The sequence below is a fragment of the Oenanthe melanoleuca genome, chromosome 2 (genome assembly GCF_029582105.1).
Source record: "Oenanthe melanoleuca isolate GR-GAL-2019-014 chromosome 2, OMel1.0, whole genome shotgun sequence".
Taxonomy (NCBI): domain Eukaryota; kingdom Metazoa; phylum Chordata; class Aves; order Passeriformes; family Muscicapidae; genus Oenanthe; species Oenanthe melanoleuca.
This window is the reverse complement of record NC_079335.1, coordinates 30075418-30099335: the sequence shown is the minus strand read 5'-3', so window position 1 is coordinate 30099335 and position 23918 is coordinate 30075418. Positions and strand designations below refer to the sequence as shown.

The following is a 23918-nucleotide window of genomic DNA, read 5'->3' as shown; positions in this document are numbered from 1 at the left end:
TGTGTATAAGTTACATTTTGATTAGTTTTTTGCATGATTAAAAATTTGCAAAGCCTTTATGGCCCCCAGGAGCCTACCTGTAATAAACAGCTCTCACCTTCCAAACCATAAAACAGGTCTGCAGTACTTGAACATTACAGCTAATTGCCTTGCTACATCAAAGGGAGCACCACAAGACTGAGAAAAATCACAGAAGGGGGGGTGGGGAGCGAGGGGCAGTTTCACCTCTAAAGGTTATGTGTTTGTGGCTTGGTGCAGCCCCGTAAAGTTATGGCCTCAGAACTGCTGTTTGCGATTAAGTTGATGGGGAAAGTCTATCCCGCAATCTCTCCCTGCTGCTGACACAGAGTCTTTGTTCACATTCAGATTTCTCAAACTGTTGCCAGGGTCAGGCTGAGGTCAGACACCACGATGATGTATAGGAGAACATGTCTGGGAATTTCTCTCACACTTAAAACACATACCAGAAAAACAGGAGAGCACCCTGCAAAAATTGTCTGATGAGACCCAGATGATACTGTAGCTTTTCTTTTAGTACCTTCATAATTTTCTTTCTCTTTGCCTGACACACACACAATGTTTTATTAATGTGTGCCGCGATAGCCCTTACAATTTTATGTCCCCTCAAGATAAGGACACTCAGTAGCACTTTGACACTTCATTTTCCAGCCCAGGGGGATTGGGCCAGTAAATCTAGTGAAAGAAGCAAGGCGTCCATTCCCAAGGATGAGTCGAGAAGGGACTGCCGGGGGCTCGGTGGGGCCGAGGGGCCGGACACGGGGTGGGGGGATGATGTGTGCTCCCGGGCCGGGCGGATCAGAGGCGCGCAGCATCCGCAGCCGCATCCCGCCGCCCCGACAACACGGCCCGCTCGCCTCCAGCTGCGGCGGGGATGCTCCGTGTTTGATTAGCTACCAGCGTGGGAGGAGAGCGCTCGCACAGCGTCAGGGGCCTTCCCGGTCGCACGGAAAGCTTTTTTAATATGCAATTATTTTTAAAAGAACGGACCGTCTTTCTCCCTGCATTGTTCCAGAAAGTGGACACACATGCTTGGTGCTAACCTCTTGTATTTCCATGTCAATGCAAAACACATTGATCTGTGGTCAGGATTTCTATTTTTTTTTTTTGGAGGGGGAGGTGGGGGGAAAGAAGCTTGGTTTCCAAAATTGCAGCTGTGTTTTTCTCTTCTGATTTACAAAAGGTTTTGCAGAGAGTTGAGAATCGGATAGGTTTGCCACATCGATCTGGGGGCTGTTTGCCCAGGCATAGGGTTTCAGTCTATGGCTGGCAGTAAGGCAATAGGCAGCAATTTTTTTGTGCTCAGCTGCTACATATGACAGAGGATATTTCATTCGGCTGTCAGAATGTTATTAATAAAACATGGGGTGCGAAGAGGGCCACTATTTCCCCTTTCAATCACTATAGCATTTACAATGAAAATTTTATGCAGTGTGTAATTTTCAGTTAATGCTTGACACTTAAAATGTCGGTAGCTGCATTTTGTATGGTTCCTGAAGGGTTAATTGTATCATGTTCCCTGCATAAAAGCTCTGCTTATCAAAAGTGAATAGAAGAGTGTATGCAAATGTGTGTCTGTGACCTTTTGCCTTTCCAGGGTTAATTTATATGGTCATTAAAGATTTTATGAAATCGAGCGGCCTGGTGCTTCGAATCCCATTTTACCTTCACCTCCTAATTTATATAATTCCTACCTGAACAGGGAAATATGATTTTTATTTTTGTGTGTGTATGTGTGCTGCAATGAAAACAGCATGCCGTGCTGTAGGGAGTTGCAAGTCTGGTTATCTGGCATTACTCAGATTGCTAAAAATTCATTAAAATGTGACATCAGCACAGTGAGAGACAAATGATCACAGGATGAAAAGGAACAGTGGGCCTTTCACGGATTAGTGCTACACAGCCCCAGCATAGAAGCTAACTGCATAAACAGATTAATCCACCAGTAGCAGCATAGCTAAGATTTACCGAATAATTAAATGGGCTTGAGTTACTGTGAAGATTTCCATGTAATCTAGCTGGTGTGAACACGTAAGTGAGGTGTGGGTAATGCTGCTTCCTCAGAAGCTGTACACCAAGTTGCATCATTTATCCTGAATGGCTCCCCCTGGAGACAAAATTTGAGACTTCTCCCGCAAAGCCAGAGGTTTATATTTAATACAGTACCTAATACCTAATACTTACTTACTGCAATTAGCGGGATACTGCTGCACTAATAGGATTTATATTTGAGTTCTCCCTTTTTTTTTTTTTTTTTTTTTTTTTTGGCTCCAAGATGCATTTTTACATGTGCTTGCTTTTGTTCCAGCCTGTGGGGGGTGTGTGTGTGTGTGTATGCGTGTGTGTGCATGCATGTGCATGTATTTTAACACAAATCATTTCTAGCCAAAGAATACGAAATGACAGGCTTTAAATCTGTCACACTGGGGTAAAGCAGGTACTCTTGTAAAGACACAGTCAGATTTTGAAATACTGCAAATTATTTAGAATTAATATCCAGTCTCTTTAAAGCACTGTTCTTTCCCTTTTCTTTCCCCCGACCCTTTTTCCCCCTGTTTTGCCACCCTCTGTTAAGTGCTGTTCTTATTACAGGGCATGTTTTTTAACTGCTGTTAACTGGTCACTGAGTTCCTTTCCTGAGATCTTTTCTGTGTTTGTCCACAGAAGAGCAAGGTGAAGACACAGAAGGGTCTGCTAAAAGTACATCAGTGGCTGTGGCTGATGATAAAGACTCAAGTGAGAGAGACAATAGTGAAGGCAAAAAATCTAGTAAAGACTCTGGTAAGATGCTAGAATTTTGTTTTCCCCTTTTTTTAACTTATGAAATGCTCTTTAATTTTAAACTGTCTGGACATTCCCACTACTATTCATTGCATGTGCATCTTGCATGTGATTTCTATCAGTAGCCTCCCATTGACCTATTTTTAATCATAACCATCTGACAGGATAGATGCGGATAAGTTGAAGAATATTACAGGACGACCAGCGAGATTATTTTTTAATCAAATCAGTTTGTGTGCTTGTAATTTTTTAAGCGCCTTTCATTAATCTTTGCTGTACTTGTGATTCCTCTGATGGCATATTAATTTTTCATAAGCATAGGATTAGGTACCACTTGAATTTTTTCTTCAATCAGGTTTTGCCCCCCTTTTAACCCAAAGAATGTGGGGTTTTTTGTTATTATTTTTTGCTTTTGCTCACAGATTAGTTACTCCCAAGAATCCAGCCTCTTCCTGGGCATTTATTTAAGGCATTTACAAAAAAATACACAAAATCCAGTGAAAAAGTTTACAGATGATTCAGCCTAAGAAAGAGGAAATATCATTGAAAACGGATTATGGGTTGGGTAATTTTGATCTCCTGGAATAGACAAAGCCCAGTAATGAAAGCTACTGTCTTTGAAAACAAAACCTCTATGTCATGACATTTACTTGTGCACAAACAAACCTAGGGCCAGCATCTGGTGTAGATACCCAAGGCTTTTTCTGTGTTTGATTTGGCAAATATGTGACTTCACCCATGCTTTTTATGTATGAGATGGAAATCTATGGTCACAATGAATATTACATTGGCTACTTTTGCCGCACGCTATACCTAGTTACATTATGTTGGATTCACTGAAGCAGAAGAAGTGCTGAAACAGGTTGAAGCCTATTAGTTTCAGGTAGTCATATATCTTCTCCTTGTATGCTGATGACAGCAGCATACAAAGGAGGTTGTGTTATCCATAAAGACATATAGTTGTAGAAAAAATATCATTTTACATCTGAGTTTCTTTACACCCAATTCGCCCATACTGCAGTTTGCTCTTTACAGATTAAACATTTTTGAATTTATTTCCAAAAGAAAATTATAGATGGCCCTTTCTGTGCCAAGTCAATTCAGAATACTGACTTAAAGATTAAAGCTTCCTTTAAGTTTGCTTGTTGACGGGCTAAGGTCAGTACCCATCACAGTTTACAACCTCGACTGCTCTTCAGTCGCTTTATTTTTTGAGATCAAGAGACTGAGGGAAGGCCGATGATGACAAGGATGATGTTGAGCAAGAAGCTGTGTTGTGGTTTAAAATGTATATTCCCCTTGGCTGGCTCTCTGACTTGGTCAAAACTGTCTGCAGTGCAGTAAAGCCATGCTCCCAGGCTGACACAGGTCCTGCTATGCGCTCTCCTCAGGGGCTGGCCCGGACACTCCCCAGGAGAGAGGTGACAGCCACTTGCAGCCTGCATTTCCTGCCATACACTTTGCTTAGGGGACAGTATGAACCACTGCAAGGAATTAAGCAGCCCTCTCTTTTTCTTAGGCTTGTGCATTTATACCCGCTTAGGAAAGAATACAATATTAAAGCCCCAGCCAAAAAAAAAAAAAAAAAAAAAAAGAAAAAAAGAAAAAGTGGAATCTAGAAAAAAAAGTACTGAAGGGGAATTCTCAAAATTCCATCAGGATTAGCCACTCATAAGGGCCAAGTTTAATTAGGACAAACCTATATCCAGATGCCTACTGGGTGCACTACAAAAAACCAGCATAATTGTTCTGCATTCCCGTGCCAGCAATTACACAAATAACTTTGCAGTAAGATTCATATAAAAACAAGGGCTGAAATACATGATTGCCTTTGTGCTTTGCAGCAAATAGTTTGTACTGTAAAATCCTGAGTCTTTTAGAAACTTTTATTTTCTTAATCTAAATTAATTCTGCATATGCAACATTCCGACCATCATCTTAATTTTTACTCAGCTGACAAGTATTTCTAATGACTGCATAACTGCTTCTGTATAATTGAATGTTAATTTGGGCTTTCTCATGAATTGAGTGTTGCAAGTCTTGCCAAAGAAATCTCAGGAAAACCAATAAATTAATCACAATACTAACAAGTTAGACAGGAAAGTGGTGTGACCCTTCTTTAGCATAGAATCTATTAGACAAGAAAGGATTAACATGTATTTAGTAACAGTGTGTTTGTGTAAGCTGTTGTGCTGCCTTGCTTACCTTATCTCAAGGAGAAGAGCTTTCAAAATGAGACTTGGCAATATGCAAGTTATATTTGTTGAATATTCATTCAGAATAGAAAAGCCTACTAATGCCTCATTTATATTGTCATTTAAATCTAGTGCCACTTTAGATTAATTATAATCCAAATTACAGCTCTATGCAGTGCAAGAATTAATATGGAATTTATCCAGATTAATACATTTGCATTGAAAATGTAATATGTCTCTGCCATGGCTAAGGGGAGCACTTTTTAATAAGGTAGTAAACATGAGGAAGGATGGAAATTAACCTTCATTATTGCAATGAAAATTATCCTTTCATTCTACTCTAATTAGAAAGAATACTCTACCAGTAATTATAATTTTAGAATTATTTTGAGTCTGAATAACATCATCTGATGTGTCAGAAGTTTTAAATTATGCAATCTTTATCAAGTACAAAGATTCATAAATAAGAAAATACTGGTTTTATCATGTTTTTTCCAGGATTTTTTCCCACGAGTATATGTACTTTATTAACTTACTCCTTCTTAGTCACACAAACATTTTTATTTTTATTTTGGGGCTTCAAAATATATTGCAAAGGCGGTGACATCTGAATTGCAGTGAATTGTGTCATTTTTATATTAGCAATCCTACACAAGTTAAATAATTCTGTTACTGACAGGCAATCATTGCCTAGTCTATTTCATGGCACTTATTTATAATTAAACTTACTTTTTGAGCTAAATGTATTGAAATGGCAATATTCATCCAAAATAAGATGTGTATTTTATATTATAGAAAGAACTTCAGTTGTGTTTCAGAATTGAAAAAAAAAAAACAAAAAAACCCCAACTTAAAAATAATGTGTCTCAAGAATAAAAAGTGAGTATTTAAAACATGAATAACAACTGGATTTAGTCTTTTCTTTCAACTGCCTGGTAAGAGTGGCATGGCAGTGGAACATGTAGTTATGAGAAGAGTGTACACAGTATGCTCAGGACCATGAGATTTTCTCTTTCCTTCCTCCTTTAATACCCTTTCTATAAGACCATAGGTGTTTACAGCTTTTATACCGAATCTCCCTAAAGCAGAGAATTCACTGTGGAAAGCAGAGTGTTGGTATAGTGAGAGAAGGGACTGGGTGTGCTGGCTGGACCATTGCATAAAAAGTTGAGCTCTGCTTCTGGCATGTTCAGTGTGGCTCAGGAACTCTGGTCTTCTCCACGTGCAGGGGCGAGTGACTCCCCTATGCCAGAGGGCAAAATCAACCACCCTTTTTCTTTTCTTTAAAGCTCACCATAAGTCCCTGACTCGTTACATTACTACTGGCCAGATGCAACTTCAGTCATATAAGAAGTAACAGTGCTTGAGGTTGAATGAATCCAGAGCCAAACAACAAAAACAACAAAGCCTCTGTAAACTTTGACAGTTTATATAAATATCATAGTAAACATTGTAAAAAGCTGTGCTTTGTTATGCATTTATTGACCCCAGCACCGTGTTTTATAACTCTACTGTTTTATTATATTAACCACAAAAGAAATTTAACAAAAACCCCCCTTGTTTTTATAGAAACAAGAACTATGTGTTTCATGATTATTATAGGCCCTTTGAAGTAATTAAGTTATTCCATCCTGTGGTGGAAGATGATGTGCAATATTAACTTGTGTGTGCCCAGGCACACACAGGGTGCACTTCAAGATAAATTTCACTAGCAGTTAAATATCACTGCCAAAACACAGTTAGACAAATTTTCACAAGTAAATTTTGAAGGAGAATTTGGTTTGTAATTTCTGAAACAACCAGTTGAGAACAATCTAGTGTGATGAGGGAAAGAGAAGGCAGAATGTTTTCATTTTGTTTTTTAAATTCAGCTTCTGGTATAACCATGTCCATGTACATCAGCTGAGATTTTGGCCCATTTTTCTTTAAAAAGGATATTTTAAAAGTAACATATTGTAAGATAAGAAAGAGTAGAGACATTTTTGACAGTTGGAAGTGAAAAGAGGTTAATAATTTGAATCTGTCCTAAAACCCAAGAAACAACCTTTCTCTCATAATATAGTATGTCACTTTTTTATTTCCCATAATTCTCACAGTTAAGATACTTCAATAGTATGTAAATACAGATAGGCCAGGGAGTACTCTATTAATAGTTATAAAGCCAAGTGAGTAATAAAATGGTGCCTTATGTGATTTGATCACTTAGATTTTACCTTTAAGCATAGATTGTCCTTTGGGTTGTTGGCCCAGCAGTGACTGAGCAGTCTAAAAGAGGCCTCTGAGATCTGTTCCTGAGAGTGCAAAAATTCAGGGGTTTCCAAAAAGGGACTTTTTCAGATGATAAACAAGTGATGATGAATTGACCATTATAAATAGGGAAATACAGCAGGAATAAGCTTTAGCTTGAGCTACAATATTCAAAAATTACTGGCCTAAATTACACCAAAAGAAATAATGAACAACTTAAGAATGAAAGTCAATGTGTGGGGAAATTACCATTAAGGTGTAAGTCATAAAATATGTTTTATGGTTAGATTTTTTTTTTAAGTGCCCTTCAGAATATGTCCCTGTATGATTCAGTTTTCAATTAGTTATTATTTTACCATAAGGATTTGGTATTTACCTTGAAAACTGTTCTCTTATTTTGGTTCTCTTTAATGTTGTCTTTGCAAGATCAAATATTACACAAAGTCTATATGAAAATAATAATAATAAAAAGTTCTTGATTTTGTGTTTTCTTTGTTCTTGTTTACTTTGTTGCCAAAATGTCCATGACCTTATTTTTAAATTAATCCTAGGTTATTGTGCAATGAGGTGCAATTTGTTCATTTCTATGAACCTTATGTGGATTGAAAAAAATCAAGATAAATCTTCATGCACAGCATACAATCAGATTACCCCTGGACTATATATTTACGTTGGGTCTGATAGCAATCAATGGTTTAGCTTCATTGCATTTCAAGATGTATTTGCACCCAGTGTCCAGTGATAGTGTCCTCACCCTGGAAATAATTTAGTTGCAAATTGACTGGAAGATGGTGAAAATTGAAAGTTAAAATTAGAAATACTCATAATAAACAGCAGAAAAAAGGTCAGATGATGCCGCACTATGATGAGATTGGAATGGTTGGTAAATGAGGTTTTGTGTTTGTCGTGAGATGTATGTGACATGCCTACCCAATGCTCTTGTAATATCCAGCCTAGCAGAAGAGATTATCTGGCAAATTGACGCTGGAAAGAATTTTCTGATGGACTGGGAAATTAGAATTGCACTCTTTTCTTTGATGTGTGCAAGACTGGGCCACATTACACAGCTAGCTCAGGCATAATATTAAATATAGTATTTAATACTTAATAGTACAACTATCTATAGAAAACAATTATATTCTGGTTTTGATCACAAATGCCAGACTATAAAAATTCACAGTGTAAACATCTAAAGCAATCCCAAATGACTGATCTGTGTATATAATTAATATTAAGTTAGCTCTGAAATCCTATTCTCCACAGTATTTCTTTTAAAGCCTCGCTATATTTAGCTTCAGAATAGTAACCAGGCAGGAGTTATCAAAACAGCACAATAATCATATTGCTCAGGCAGTTTAGAAAAGAGAGAAGGTAATTAAACAGCAGCAAATTAATTATTTTGGAAAACAGGCTTTTTAAGCAAAAGCTGATTTGTTTTAATGTAATACACAAATTCATACTGAGCTGCTAAAGAAAGAACATTATTGATTAATCTTTAAAGGCAACCTAGGGTTATATAAACAGTAGAGAAGAGTCCGTTTTTAAATGTATTTCTAGACTATCAAGGATAAAACTGTATTTTCACTCGTTTTATTCAACTTTATATTTTCTCAGCGTTTAAAAAACAAGCAAGCAAATGAAAAAAAAGACCCTCAAAGACAATACAGACCTTTGAAGTCAGAGCCTCTTTGTAAACCAGGATATTTTTAAGTTTAAAACATGTTCTCAAAAATTATGTTTTTGAAACAGGAATAGTCACACCAGAGAAGGAACCAAAAGTGAACACTGTGGTAGGGGCACAACAGCTTCTTCTGGCAAAAGAAGAGGATGGTGCAGCTAAAAAATCAAAGCCTCCAGAGGACAATAAATTTTGTCATGAGCAGGTAAAAGGAAATGTAACCATTTAATTGCATTCTAGAACCCTTTTTCAAATAACTCAAGAATGAAACAGAGATGATATGCTGTTAAAATAGCTATATCAGCAAGTTATAAAAAGCACATTGACTAATAGCCTGCATCTTAACTTGATTTTTTTCCAGTTCTATCAATGTCCTTATTGTAACTACAATGGTAGGGACCCAAATCGTATCCAGATGCATGTCCTGTCACAGCATTCAATGCAACCTGTTATCTGCTGCCCCCTCTGCCAAGATGTCCTCAGCAACAAAATGCATCTCCAGCTCCATCTGACCCATCTGCACAGTGTGTCCCCCGACTGTGTGGAGAAGCTGCTCATGACAGTAAGTGCTCCAAATGCTGATGCACGTGCTGCACAAACTTGTTTGGGCCTTGTGGGCAATGTATTTGTTGTGACACAGTATTCAGGTAGCCTGAGGAGGGGAGTGGGTTAGGCCACTTAGGTTCTCTTGTCAGCTCATCCAGTGACTGCTGTCCCTTGGGAAAATGGCTTAAGGTGGATTTCACAGGTGCAGAAAGCCTGTGATTCCTCATTGACATTAACCTTGGAAAAGTTAAGCCAGTCCATGGCTCTAAGTGTATACCTGAAAATTTGGTCTAATAATACCCAGGTCTCAGAAGTATTGTGACTTCTGTTTGTAAAGTAATAGGAACTCCCTGAAGAATGTAGTTCTCAAACATAGAGGGATTCCTATGTATACTGTACATTACATTGCATGAAATTCACTTTAAAATAACAGTTCAAACATCCATTCAAAACAATGTCAGTCAAAACCCAATCAGGTCTCATACATATTTGTTATTACAGCATAAATTCAGTTAGAAAACAGACCTACTAAGACAAACTGGCTCTTGTTGTCTCACCTTCTTAGATGGAAGTGTATTTTGAAATTTCAGTGATCCAGCTCCTTAAATATTTACTTCTGTATAGATGACTCCTTCATTTATATGGTGTGGTTTTAGATCTACCACCTCATTCCCAGCTCAAGTGTCAAAAATATTAGAAATAATTGAGACCACTTGACTGAAGGTCTAGAGTTCCTTGTGCTTAGATCTGATGAGCAACTACACACTTGGGGAATGTCTTCTCTTTTTCTTGGTTTCCTACTAATTATTGCTCTGACAGACCATGTAATTTTGGCCCATTGGAAGGAAAATGCAGCAGAAATGTAACTTTCACAAACCCTTTTAAGAAAATGGAAGAATATGGAGATTCTCCCCATCCATATTGAGCAGCACTAGCTTTCTTCTCTTCATGATTCCCTCTGCTGATAATGAGGCAACTTTTAAATCTTTCTTCATCAGGTGCTGGGTAGTTTTCCCAATATTTCTGGGAGGGGAAAAAACTCCAATGTTTCACAAATAAAAGAAAATATTGTAAAACATAATCTTCATAAACGAAATTGTCATCGTTGCTAACACTAATATCCTCTGTCCATAACTGAACCCTCTGAAAACAAAGTAAATACTATTTATATCAAATTTTTCTTCTCTGGGACATTTACAGTTCTCTGCATAAATTTTTGAAAGACCTTCCCTACCAAGTAAAATCAAAGTCATTGGTCCCATAAGAGGATGCTATTAATGCCATGTTTAAATTACAAATGTACTAAACCCTTTTTTGTTTTAATGTCTAGAATATTTTTCCAAGATGCAATTTGTGTGTGTGTGTGTATATATATATGTAACTCTTATGTATCCAATGTTAGAGGAACAACAGATATTTCTACTCCTACCTCATAATGAATGTAGCTTCCGTTATTTATTTACAACTCAAAAATCTCTTCTGTGGATAATCTTTTTACCTATGTACAAAGGAAATCCTATCCTTCTGTTAGAGAGAAGGAGCTGCAGCACAGTCTGGACAGATTTACCCAAGATTCTTTAGACAGAATCTGGCAATGCAGGAGCTTGAACTTAAACTTGCTAAGTCTTAGTAGGACAGTCATATATTTCTGGTATTAATTTGTTTTAAAGGGCAAAGTAAAATAAAACCATGAAATGTTAAGCAAGTTGATATTCATATCAACTTAGCTAAACTGACTAAGAGTCCCTTCAAAGATTTCTGTCTATAATTTGAAATCGTAACACAACAGATAAAGCAATCTGAATCAATTAGAAACTGAAGTCAAGAAAGAGAAAAAATCTTATTTTAAATAGAAATAAGTTGTTACTTCCCTACTGAAATAAACATAATTTTCTTCCAAAGATCATGGAATGTCCAGCTTTTGTGTAAAAAAATGCAGGTGAAGAGTGGGAATGACCTCAGTGAAAGACTGATTGGTTTCTATATCTCAATATGTCTTTGGAGGATATCCTAGGAAAATTCCCCTGATAAATCCAATGACCCTGGAAAAGTCAGCAAAACCTTCTTTGTGGTGATACTGAGACCAATGAAATATTGTGTGCATGTAGTTCTATAGCATCCCCTTATTGTGGATTATTTTGAGCTGATTTTCCACCAGGAGACACACAATGCTCTGGATTATGATCTGGCAGAAACCATAATCAAGGACTGAATCAGGATCTTGATTTCTGACAGTCATCCAGATAGGGTGGATCTTTTGAATTATAATTTCATACTGTGGCATATTAATAAATAGTGGGACTTTTTCTGTAATAATACCATATTCTTGGTTTTCAAAGGTTCCTGTGCCAGATGTCATGATGCCCAATAGTATGCTATTGCCAGCAGCTGCTTCAGAGAAATCTGAACGTGACACACCTGCAACCATTACTGCTGAGGGATCTGGGAAATATCCAGGTATGCAAAAAAAAAAAAAGCCCAGACATGTAAAAGCTAGGTACAAGCAATTTAGAAATAAATCTACTTGTTACTTAGCAAAGAGAATTATTTTCTGGCTTCCTTAGAGCCACAGAGATAAAAAGATAAATCTAGCAAGGGTTTTGAATTTGGCTGAGCTAGTAGAATGCACATGTATGCCAGACTCTTTGCTTTTGATGGAGGTAAAATCAAATAGCAGTGCCTAGCTACTTTGAGGGCAAGATCCTCCTTGTTTAACCAGCAAATAAGACACACTCCCAAAAGACAGTGGCGCTTTCATCGTCAATGGGGAATATTAGGTAAGTGATTTTATCTTCATTTCCAATAGCAGGTTTCTGATCCTGGACACTTACTGTATTATGCACTGGGAAATTTTGCTAGTTGTCACAGCATGCTCCTCCCTCTTTCCTCAGACCACTAACATCCTCTTTCTAATCATCTGTCCTACCTCTTGGCCCCATTTTTTTACTCTTTCACTCTTTCCTACACTTTATTTCCTTTCCTTGTTTGGTGCTCCCATTGTACCAATAAACTCCTACCTTCTGGCAAAGAAAAGCCACCTATGCCACTGCTCAGCCAGATGCCACTGCCAATCTGATCATTGTGTACGAGTTTTATTCCTCTTTTTAAACTACTGTTTGTCCTGCCTGCTTTGTTTTCTGGGACAAGGACAGGTTGTTATATTTTGTTAAGCTGACACATGGCATACTTGGTACCTTTCTTGAATTCTGATGAAAAAATAAATTAAAATGAATACTGTGTGCTTTCTCTTCTATTATGTAAAAGACACTTCACTTTCTTTAATTAGGTGAAAGTCCTGTGGATGAGAAAACTACCCCTGGGATCGATGAATCAAAAACTGGAATGGAAATTAAGACTGAGGAACAGAAGCCACCTAAGGAATCCACTGAAACACCAGATTGGAATAAGAGCAGCAGTAAAGACATAAAGACCACTGACTCTATGGCAGACCAGCTAAATGAGCAGCAGAAGAAGCAGCAGCTGTCTGTTTCTGACCGCCATGTCTATAAGTACCGTTGCAACCATTGCAGCTTGGCTTTTAAGACTATGCAGAAGCTTCAGATACATTCCCAGTACCACGCTATTCGGGCAGCTACCATGTGTAGCCTTTGCCAACGTAGCTTCCGTACATTCCAGGCTTTAAAAAAACACTTGGAAGCAGGCCACCCTGAACTCAATGAAGCTGAACTTCAGCAGCTGTGTGCATCTTTACCTGTCAATGGTGAACTGTGGGCAGAAAGTGAAAGTATGGCACAAGACGATCATGCACTAGAACAGGAAATAGAAAGAGATTATGAGATGGACCAGGAAGGAAAAGCAAGTCCTGTAGGAAGTGATAGTAGCTCTATTCCAGATGACATGGGCTCAGAACCAAAGCGGACCTTACCTTTTAGAAAAGGGCCAAATTTTACTATGGAAAAATTCCTAGATCCATCTCGCCCATATAAGTGTACAGTGTGTAAAGAGTCTTTCACCCAAAAGAACATTCTTTTGGTCCACTATAACTCAGTGTCCCATCTGCATAAACTCAAAAAGGTTTTGCAGGAAGCATCGAGTCCTGTCCCTCAAGAAACCAACAGCAGCACTGACAACAAACCCTACAAGTGCAGCATTTGTAATGTTGCATATAGCCAAAGTTCTACATTGGAAATCCATATGAGATCTGTGCTTCATCAGACAAAGGCAAGGGCTGCAAAACTAGAACCAAGTGGTAATGTAAGTAGTGGAAATAGTGTAGCAGGGAATGTTAATAGCCCCAGCCAAGGAATTCTAGAATCTGTGAGCTTACCAGCAGTTAACAGCAAAGAAACACATTTAGATGCCAAAGAATTAAATAAAAAGCAAGCTTCTGAATTAATTTCTGCTCAGCCTACACATCACCCACCCCAGTCACCAGCACAACTTCAAATGCAACTGCAGCACGAACTGCAACAACAAGCTGCGTTCTTTCAACCGCAGTTTCTCAATCCAGCTTTTTTGCCTCACTTTCCAATGACGCCAGAAGCACTGCTCCAATTTCAACAGCCTCAGTTCCTTTTCCCATTCTATATACCTGGGACAGAGTTTAGCTTAAGCCCAGATCTGGGTTTGCCTGGTTCTGCCACGTTTGGTATGCCTGGAATGGCTGGTATGACAGGATCACTGCTTGAAGATTTGAAGCAGCAGATACAAACTCAGCACCATGTTGGCCAAACCCAGCTACAGATACTGCAGCAGCAGGCACAGCAGTATCAGTCCACCCAACCCCAACTTCAGTCCCAAAAGCAGCAGCAGCAAAGTAGTAAGCTTATGAAAGCAGAGCAAAATACCTTAGTAAGTACAGACTGCCAGCTGATAAAGGATATGCCGTCATATAAGGAGTCAGAAGAAGTTTCTGAGAAACATGAGAAGCCAAAGCAAGAATTTACTAATGACAATGAAGGACTAAAAGAAAACAAAGATATGAAGAAGCCAAAATCCTCAGAACCAGCCATCCCACCACCCAGAATAGCTTCTGGAGCAAGGGGGAATGCAGCCAAGGCTTTATTGGAGAACTTCGGGTTTGAGTTAGTTATCCAATACAATGAGAACAGACAAAAAGTGCAGAAAAAAAGCAAGACTGGGGATGGTGAAAACACAGACAAACTGGAGTGTGGAACCTGCAGTAAGCTTTTTTCCAATATTCTTATTTTGAAGAGTCATCAAGAACACGTGCATGGACATTTTTTTCCATATGGAGCATTGGAAAAATTTGCCCGACAGTACAGGGAGGCGTATGACAAGCTTTATCCAATTTCTCCATCTTCTCCAGAAACGCCACCACCTCCGCCACCGCCTCCTCCACCACCTCCTCCACCTCCTCCTCCCACTCCTTCTCAACCTTCTTCAGCTGGAGCTGGAAAAATTCAAACCACAACTCCCACACCTTTGCAGGCTCCACCACCTACACCTCCACCACCGCCTCCTCCACCGCCACCTCCACCTCCTCCACCACCACCACCATCAGCCCCACCTCAAGTCCAGCTTCCCGTTTCACTTGATCTCCCACTTTTCCCTCCAATTATGATGCAGCCAGTGCAGCATCCTGCACTGCCTCCTCAGCTTGCCCTCCAGCTGCCACCAATGGATACTTTATCTGCCGATCTTACCCAGCTTTGCCAGCAGCAGCTGGGGTTAGATCCCAATTTCCTGCGGCACTCTCAGTTCAAGCGTCCACGCACGAGAATCACAGATGACCAGTTAAAAATCTTGCGGGCTTATTTTGATATTAACAATTCTCCAAGTGAAGAGCAGATCCAAGAAATGGCTGAGAAATCTGGTCTTTCACAGAAAGTTATCAAGCACTGGTTTCGAAATACGCTGTTTAAAGAGCGACAGAGAAATAAAGATTCTCCATATAATTTCAGCAATCCTCCTATCACAGTATTGGAAGATATCAGAATAGATCCCCAGCCTTCAGCTGTAGAACCCTACAAGTCTGATGCGTCTTTCAGCAAGAGGTCGTCCAGGACTCGGTTTACTGACTACCAGCTTCGTGTCCTCCAAGACTTCTTTGACACAAATGCTTATCCAAAGGACGATGAAATCGAACAGCTTTCAACTGTACTGAACCTACCTACTCGAGTTATTGTCGTATGGTTCCAAAATGCACGACAAAAAGCTCGCAAAAGTTATGAGAATCAAGCTGAAACTAAAGACAATGAGAAAAGGGAACTGACGAATGAGCGTTACATCCGAACCAGTAACATGCAGTATCAGTGCAAGAAGTGCAGTGTGGTTTTTCCCAGGATCTTTGATTTAATTACACACCAGAAAAAGCAGTGTTATAAAGACGAAGATGATGATGCTCAAGATGAAAGCCAAACTGAAGACTCTATGGATGCCTCTGATCAAACAGTGTATAAGAACTGTACAGTTTCTGGCCAAAATGAGTCATCAAAAAGCCTGACAGTCACAGCAGCAAGCTCTGGCTCTGGTTCTAGTACTCCTTTGATTCCATCACCCAAACCAGAACCTGAAAAGGCTTCTCCTAAGCCAGAGTCCACAGAAAAACCAAAACAGAATGAAGCCACCTCTAAGCCAACAGATACAACTTCCCAAAGCACCAAACCAGTACAGTCTACTCCAGCAACATCTTCTGACCCTCAGCCCTCAGTTTCTCAACCACCACAGCAAAAGCAAGCCCAGATTGTAGGGAGACCTCCTTCTGCATCACAAAACACACCTGTTCCTTCCAGTCCTTTGCCAATTTCAATGACTTCTCTACAGAACAGTCTACCTCCTCAGTTATTACAGTATCAGTGTGATCAGTGTACAGTTGCCTTTCCAACTCTAGAACTTTGGCAGGAGCACCAGCACATGCATTTCCTAGCAGCCCAAAACCAATTTCTTCACTCCCAATTTTTAGAAAGACCAATGGATATGCCCTACATGATATTTGACCCAAATAATCCTTTGATGACTGGACAGTTACTTAACAGCTCTCTTGCTCAGATGCCACCACAAACTGGCTCATCACATACAGCACACCCTACTACAGTTTCTGGTTCCCTGAAACGGAAACTAGATGATAAAGACGACAATAACTGTAGTGAGAAGGAGGGAGGAAACAGTGGAGAAGATCAACATCGTGATAAACGTTTAAGAACTACAATTACTCCAGAGCAGCTGGAAATACTCTACGAAAAGTACCTGCTAGATTCCAATCCCACCAGAAAGATGCTAGATCATATTGCACGTGAAGTGGGACTGAAAAAGAGAGTCGTACAAGTCTGGTTTCAGAACACAAGAGCCCGAGAAAGAAAGGGACAATTCCGTGCAGTTGGTCCAGCCCAGTCCCATAAAAGATGTCCTTTTTGTCGAGCTCTGTTTAAGGCAAAGTCTGCTTTAGAAAGTCACATCCGCTCTCGACATTGGAATGAAGGAAAACAGGCCGGCTACAGTTTGCCTCCGAGTCCTTTGATATCAAATGAAGATGGAGGAGAAAGTCCACAAAAGTACATATTTTTTGATTACCCATCATTGTCATTAGCAAAAACTGAATTATCAAGCGAAAATGAATTAGCCTCCACTGTATCAACCCCTGTTAGCAAAACTGCAGAAATGTCACCGAAGAACCTTTTAAGTCCTTCTTCTTTTAAAGCAGAGTCTAGTGAGGATATAGAAAATTTGAATGCCCCTCCTGCTGACTCTGGATATGATCAAAACAAGACTGACTTTGATGAGACTTCATCAATTAATACCGCAATTAGCGATGCCACAACAGGGGATGAGGGGAACAATGAAATGGAAAGCACAACTGGCAGTTCAGGGGATGCAAAACCTGCATCACCCCCCAAAGAACCAAAACCGCTTGTGAATGACACGCTACCAAAAGCAGCAACTACACCTACAAATGAGAATACCGATGATAAATTTCTCTTTTCCCTAACAAGCCCTTCAATACACTTCAGTGAAAAAGATGGCGACCATGACCAAAGTTACTACATTACTGACGACCCTGATGATAATGCCGATCGCAGTGAAACTTCAAGCATAGCTGATCCCAGTTCACCTAACCCATTTGGAGCTAGCAATCCCTTCAAATCCAAAAACAGTGATCGGCCAGGCCACAAGCGTTTCCGAACACAGATGAGTAACCTTCAGCTTAAAGTTCTCAAGGCTTGCTTTAGTGACTACCGGACTCCAACCATGCAGGAATGTGAAATGCTAGGGAATGAGATTGGTCTGCCCAAACGTGTGGTTCAGGTCTGGTTTCAGAATGCCCGGGCTAAAGAAAAGAAATTCAAAATTAACATAGGGAAGCCATTCATGATAAATCAGACTGGACCTGATGGGACAAAGCCAGAATGTTCTCTATGTGGTGTGAAATATTCTGCACGTTTGTCCATAAGAGATCATATCTTTTCCAAACAACATATTACAAAAGTGAGAGAAACTGTGGGAAGTCAGCTAGACCGGGAGAAAGATTATTTAGCTCCCACAACGGTTAGACAGCTGATGGCACAGCAAGAATTGGATCGCATAAAGAAGGCTACTGATGTGCTAGGATTAACAGTACAGCAGCCAGGCATGATGGACAGCAGTTCCCTTCATGGTATCAGTTTGCCAGCAGCTTATCCAGGACTCCCTGGCCTTCCTCCTGTTCTTCTGCCTGGAATGAATGGTCCATCCTCCTTACCTGGATTTCCACAAAGTTCAAACAGTAAGTCTATAAGGGGATGATTTTCTCATTTTGTTAATTTGATCATCTTACACAGTCACCCTCCCCTTCTAAGACAAAGCATATTATACATTCATATCATGCTTGTTAGACTGGTGTGAATAGCTAAAAAGTACTCCTATGGGGTATACTCATTTCATTTCTCCACCAATGCTGTAATCTGGATGATTTTTCTGACTTCTCCAAAAACAAAAAAAAAAAAAAAAAAAAAAAGAGAAAAATGTTTTTAACCAACACTAGGTTTTTAATAACAAAAGCAATAGAAATATATAATTGTTGTACTTATTTTTTTGTTTTTGAATGATACTGCTTTAGTCAAAACATGGGTTAGAATTGTGTATGTAAATTTTTGTATGCCAGTATTTAATGTAATATTGCATTAAGCACAAAATTGATTCTCACATTGTCAGTTCATCAGGCAACTGGTTTGTCCCTTAGACCATTCCAACCTTTTTAATGCAGAATAAATGTTTAATATAAATGATGCCTAGGACCCTCTATTACATTTCTGAATAACTGCCTGCTAAAATAAAAGTTTGTTGAAGATGTTTTATAAAGGCAGCTTCAATTATAGTCTAAATTCCAGTTTATAAAGTCATTGCAGACATGTACTGCTTCATTTGGGCTTGCACTTTTAACAGAACACCTAACTTGTTTTACTGATAGTTTGACTCTCATGTGAATCTGGGTTTTGCTCACATTGGAAAGCACTCCCTCTTCAATAAGTTTTATTGATGTTAAGGAACCACATTTTCTGCAGCAGTATGTCTTTAGTCCTCAAAGAATGAACCTAATGTATTTCTTGAACTAGGCTCCAATTTTGCAGGTTCATTGTGGCTGCAGCATTGCAGACTGAAGCTCTCACAGTCATCTTCTAATTTTTCAAATTCATTTCAAATATGTGCACAGAAGAATTAGGAAGCTGGTTGCCCCTCACCTCATTTTATCCAATAATCCCATTTGCTGTTGATCTCTAAACTTTGCTTTAGAAAGCAGCACACTTTGGCAAGTAAAGTGAAAAAGGCTTAATCACCAGTGTTATTAGACATACTGAGACTGTAGTAACGTCTTCTCTACTACCCAGGTCTACTTTGATTGATGATGATCATGTTATTGTTTCCCTAAGTGGTGGTCAAAGCATCTTGTTTTTCTCTTCATTGGATCAGAGAGGCTTTCCTTCCACAATGGAGTCTCTGGCTTAGTGCCCTCTGGCTTTTGTCAAACAGTTATTGGCACAGAGATTGCATATAAAGGAAATATAAAGTTGCTGTATTTCCTTCTTGATGGCATACAGTGTCCTGGTCCTAAAATGGCTGGTTGCTGTTCAATAAAATTATAGATATGGTTTCTCTAAATAGCTTTGGCTAGGTTAACCTTCAGGTAAAAAGGGCTTCAGAAAACTCAGGCTTTTTCTATATTGTTCAAAGAAATTTGCTTGAATATATATTATTTTAGTTCAATACCAGGAAGTTCCCATGCAAAGTGTGTCTGGGGAATGGTCATGGATGCATGGACCCACCCTCTCAGCATAGCTCAGGAGTTGTTTAGAAGGAGGTTCGTTGGCCTCATCCAAAACAGTCTGTAACCGTTCTTTCTGTTTAAATTTACAGAAGGTTTACTCTCAGTTTCTGGGAAATGTTCCTTGATACTCTGTAACTCACTGGTATCAATGTAGCCTCAAAATCTGTAAATTGTCCTGTTAGTAATACAAAAGACATTATTACAGGCAAACTGTTCCATAACAATTCCATATTCAGATTTTCTAATTTCCACCAAATACCTCTTTGATATCATGCACAGTGCACTGCCAATTGAGATGGATTTTTGCCCTCTTTCATCTTTCATTTTCTTAAGGTTAATTAGCCCATTGTGGGCAAAGCCCACTGTGTAAACCAGCTACTAGAATCTTGTTTTAAACTTCCTCTTCTGCCATATGCTAAACAGCCCCTACATCCCCCTTTTGTTGCCTGGAAAATACTTGCATACATAAATCTCCATTCCCTAATGATACATAATGGAGCTGTGATAGTGAGTGGAAAGAAAAAAAATAAGAGAGATTATTTTAATCATTCATCATGGTAAAACAGTAATGTACTTAGATGTGCTCCAGTATATGCTCAACACTAGTATTTTCTGCACCTAATTAATCCATTTCTGTTTTCTTCTCTGCTCTGATAGCTCACATTCATATTTGATGCTAAGAATCATTTAAGAGGTATCATTTTGGAAGCAAGCTTCCAAGCAAGCTTTTCCTTGGCTACAGTTCTTCTTGCAGTGTGTATATTTTCAGCAAGCAGGACAATTGCTCTGCATTGTTCTTTGCATGAAGGATTTGCTGAAGCTCCCTGACGACTCACTATCTTACAGTTCAAGTCTACTTCTTGTGAATTCCTCTGCAAACGTGTCATTTCATCTCTCTAGAACCCAAACCCAAACCCAAACCCAAAAATACACTTCAGAAGAAGCCTCACTGGGATCCCTTATATTGAATATTTACTTGTTTTTACTGATGCTTAAAGGGTTGATAATTCTTTTTCCTGTAGCAAAGCCCATCCATTCTGTCCTACATGTTTGTTTAAGGGACAATGTTAACATTGGGAAGATCCTCAGTCTCAAAGAATGTGTTTACTCAGACAGGCAACTATTGAAACCTAGTTGTAAACATCATACTTAAAATTCTCCTTTGTGATTCACTTTCCTCATGCTCAACAGAGAAATAACACTGATTAGTTTCACTGGTTAATATGTTTGTAAGGGATTTCACTTTCATGTTTGACCATCCAGTATTTTTTATGGATTTCCAAAATACAGAAAACCCACCTAAATTTTGCCAAATACAATGCTTTTTTAAGTGCAGTATTTGCTTTTACAAAAAGTTTGAAATGGAACACATGAAAATAATGCTAGTTAGCAAAAGATGGAAAGACACAGTTCATTTTATCTTCTTTATATAGTGCTTAAACTAGATTATTACTTGTGAATATTATTAGATTTTGCAAAATAAGATAGCTTCATTTCTGAATAAAAGGATATATTAACTTTAAATTCTATTGTTTTGTTCTTAAACAAGTGGGTTTTAATGTCAGTATTATTGTGTGGTTCTGAGATTCTGTGTCACAATCCTCTCACCTGTGGGATACATTTTTTTAGATAATGTAATTTTACCATTTTATGGGCATCAAATGCTGAGCAAGGTCTAAAAATTACTTCAGTGTTTGCTCAGCATAATTTCTAATAAGAAGTTATTTGGTAGAATTCTAATTCATACAGAATTTTAGTCCCAGCTCATCTTTGTTCTTCAAGGTTCTTCTTATTTTCTAGGTGACTGTAGATGGAAGAGTTCACCTGCTGTTTTCAGCTGTTCTTAAAATTCACATTCTCTTTTTTCTTGGCTTTGTGTTTTGCCTATGATCCCTTGCAGAAAGCTAGTGCTTTATCTTGCTTCTAGCTATTGATACTGGTTCTATGAACCTTTTAATGTCATCATCATTACCATAGGTTCTTTGCACATCACTTAAGCCTGGGCTGCCTTTAAGATTCACAGCAGCTTTTTCCAAGAATGCACACATCACTGGGTAATATGTACTTAGTGGGTTTTGAAATCTGATCAAGAGAGAAATTTGATCCAGCAGCAATGACTTTTGTTAGTGCATTAAATTCTGTTCTCTGTTTGCTTTTGGCCCATTGATAGCAATTTCATTTTTGTATTTTTAGCCCTCCAGTTGCTCCAGGTGAAAAAGAAGACTCTCCTCTCTGATAGTCACTTAAAAGAGTTAGCAGGATTAGAATGTTTGTTCATGATTAGTGCATCTTCTACTCTTTCTCTCATGTCTGTAAATCGAGCATTTTTTCATCAGGTTATTTCATTTAGTTTTGGAAACTCTCGTTCCACCTTTACCTTCTAATAAAACAAGTGGATTGCACTGTTCTAAAGCAATCTGTCACTGAATTATGTGTATTTCAACTAAATTCAAAAGAATACCTGGAAAATGGGCTAGATCCTGCCTGTTCTAAGCATCCTCACTGTTTAAACTGTTTAGATTAGACTGAAGACATCAAAATGTACAAGGGTTGAAGAGGCTAAGAATAAAACGAAATCAGAAAAATCCTAAATAGGTGGCAAGCCCAAAAAACTAAGACAAAGCTAGGGCAACAGTTCACATTAACTGCATCATTCCATCTACACTATTTATAATTTCATGTATTTTCAGCAGGCTCCACACACAATTGCCTGTTACCTCCTATTGGAAGCATAGGGGCAAGTAATGTTATTGTGCACTAATTCTGGCAATTACCCACTTTTTAATTATAGCTGTTGTGACTTGTTTCACTGTACTATCTAATTCACGATGCTGACAATGCATTTTAACTCCTTAGTGTTCCCCTACCACTAAATAGGACTAATGACACAGTGACAAACATTAAATGGCCTCTTTGTTAAATCTGATAATTGTTCTTTTTGAATCCTAATTGCTTGATTCTTAAGTAATGCTAAGCACCTGGATATTGATGATTTAAACATTATTCTTGCTCGCTCCATTAGTGCTTCCTTGTGGCTAATACCTATCTAGCCCCCATTACAGAGCCTGCATTTATTGTTCTCTTATCCGTGAACTAGTACACTGTTCCTGACATAACTTCACTTGTGCAGTTCCGTGTGCATGACGCACTTTGTGTGCTCTTTTCTCTAGCAAACTGACTTGCCTGGAAAAACGACAATGGATGTAATGTACAGCCTCTTACAGTCAGTTGCCTCTTCCACCCTGTGCTATTATTTAATTTTCTGACCAACTATACATCTCACAGAAGTTGCTTTTTTTAATAGACTGTTACCAGCCACTGCACTGTATCTGGTACTTGAAACAGAGAAAAGATTTCTTCCATTAAGTTATGAGGCATACTTCATGTGTGTATGTACCCTCCAGACAGAACCAGTCCATCCTTAGGTTGCTTTCTCTAATGAGGTGGAGGACGTCATGCCTGCATGCTTCAAGTAAACCAAGAACAGCAGCATTCCTGTGTTAAAGTACTTTAGTGCTATTACGCTTATTTCCCAGCAAAGACTGCATTGACCTGATTGCTGTGGTGAAGAAAAGCTCAACTCTCAAAAATGAAAATGTAAGCTGTGTGGTGTCCCAGTAATGAATAGCATTGACCTGGTTGCTGATACTTTTTTGAATGGCCATTTCCTGTTGATATTTACTTACCTAAACATCTTTCTTTATTATTATTGCATTTCCCCCCAGCAATTTGGATAAAGATTCCTTTTTATTTGAGATCTAATTACTTGTAGTGAGCACCATAATTACCAGGTTTCTTAGGTGAAGGATGTGTGGGTTATATCATCCCAGAGGCATGATAAAAATTAGTTAAAATGAACAACAAAGTAGAGATCTCTCAAAGTATCAATTAGAGGGAAGCACTCTCACTGTGCTTAATGCTTCTTTTCTAATAATCTACTACCGAGCCTACAGAAGAAGATAAACAAAAAAAGGAGAGTCTTATTCCTACAGGTATAAATCTGATCTTGCCAATGGAGCTGTGTTGACTTCCACTACCTTTTGTAGGATTGTCCTGTTGTCAGAGTTTCTTGTTTGACACCTGTGTTGGTAGAATCAGGATTATGAAGTGAGTGAGAGTTCTTGGTTTTGCTGTGGATTGTAGCCTTTTAATTTAAAGCTGTAAGACTCGCAGAAATGTACTAAAAGCCATTATAAAATGTATTTTATTCATGCCATAGGTAATTCCAGAA

The 23918-nt window shown here is 38.6% G+C and overlaps 1 protein-coding gene across 1 annotated transcript in view; it reads left to right on the top strand.

Moving 5' to 3' along the window:
- The window catches only part of ZFHX4 (zinc finger homeobox 4), a 150064-nt gene that overhangs the window by 121866 nt on the left and 4280 nt on the right, over nt 1–23918 (top strand). Inside the window, exons 5-9 of the mRNA XM_056483682.1 lie at nt 2683–2799; nt 8991–9124; nt 9281–9481; nt 11805–11922; nt 12752–18148. Of these exons, the coding sequence (XP_056339657.1) occupies nt 2683–2799; nt 8991–9124; nt 9281–9481; nt 11805–11922; nt 12752–18148 (5967 nt within the window). The remainder of the gene's footprint in view (nt 1–2682; nt 2800–8990; nt 9125–9280; nt 9482–11804; nt 11923–12751; nt 18149–23918) is intronic.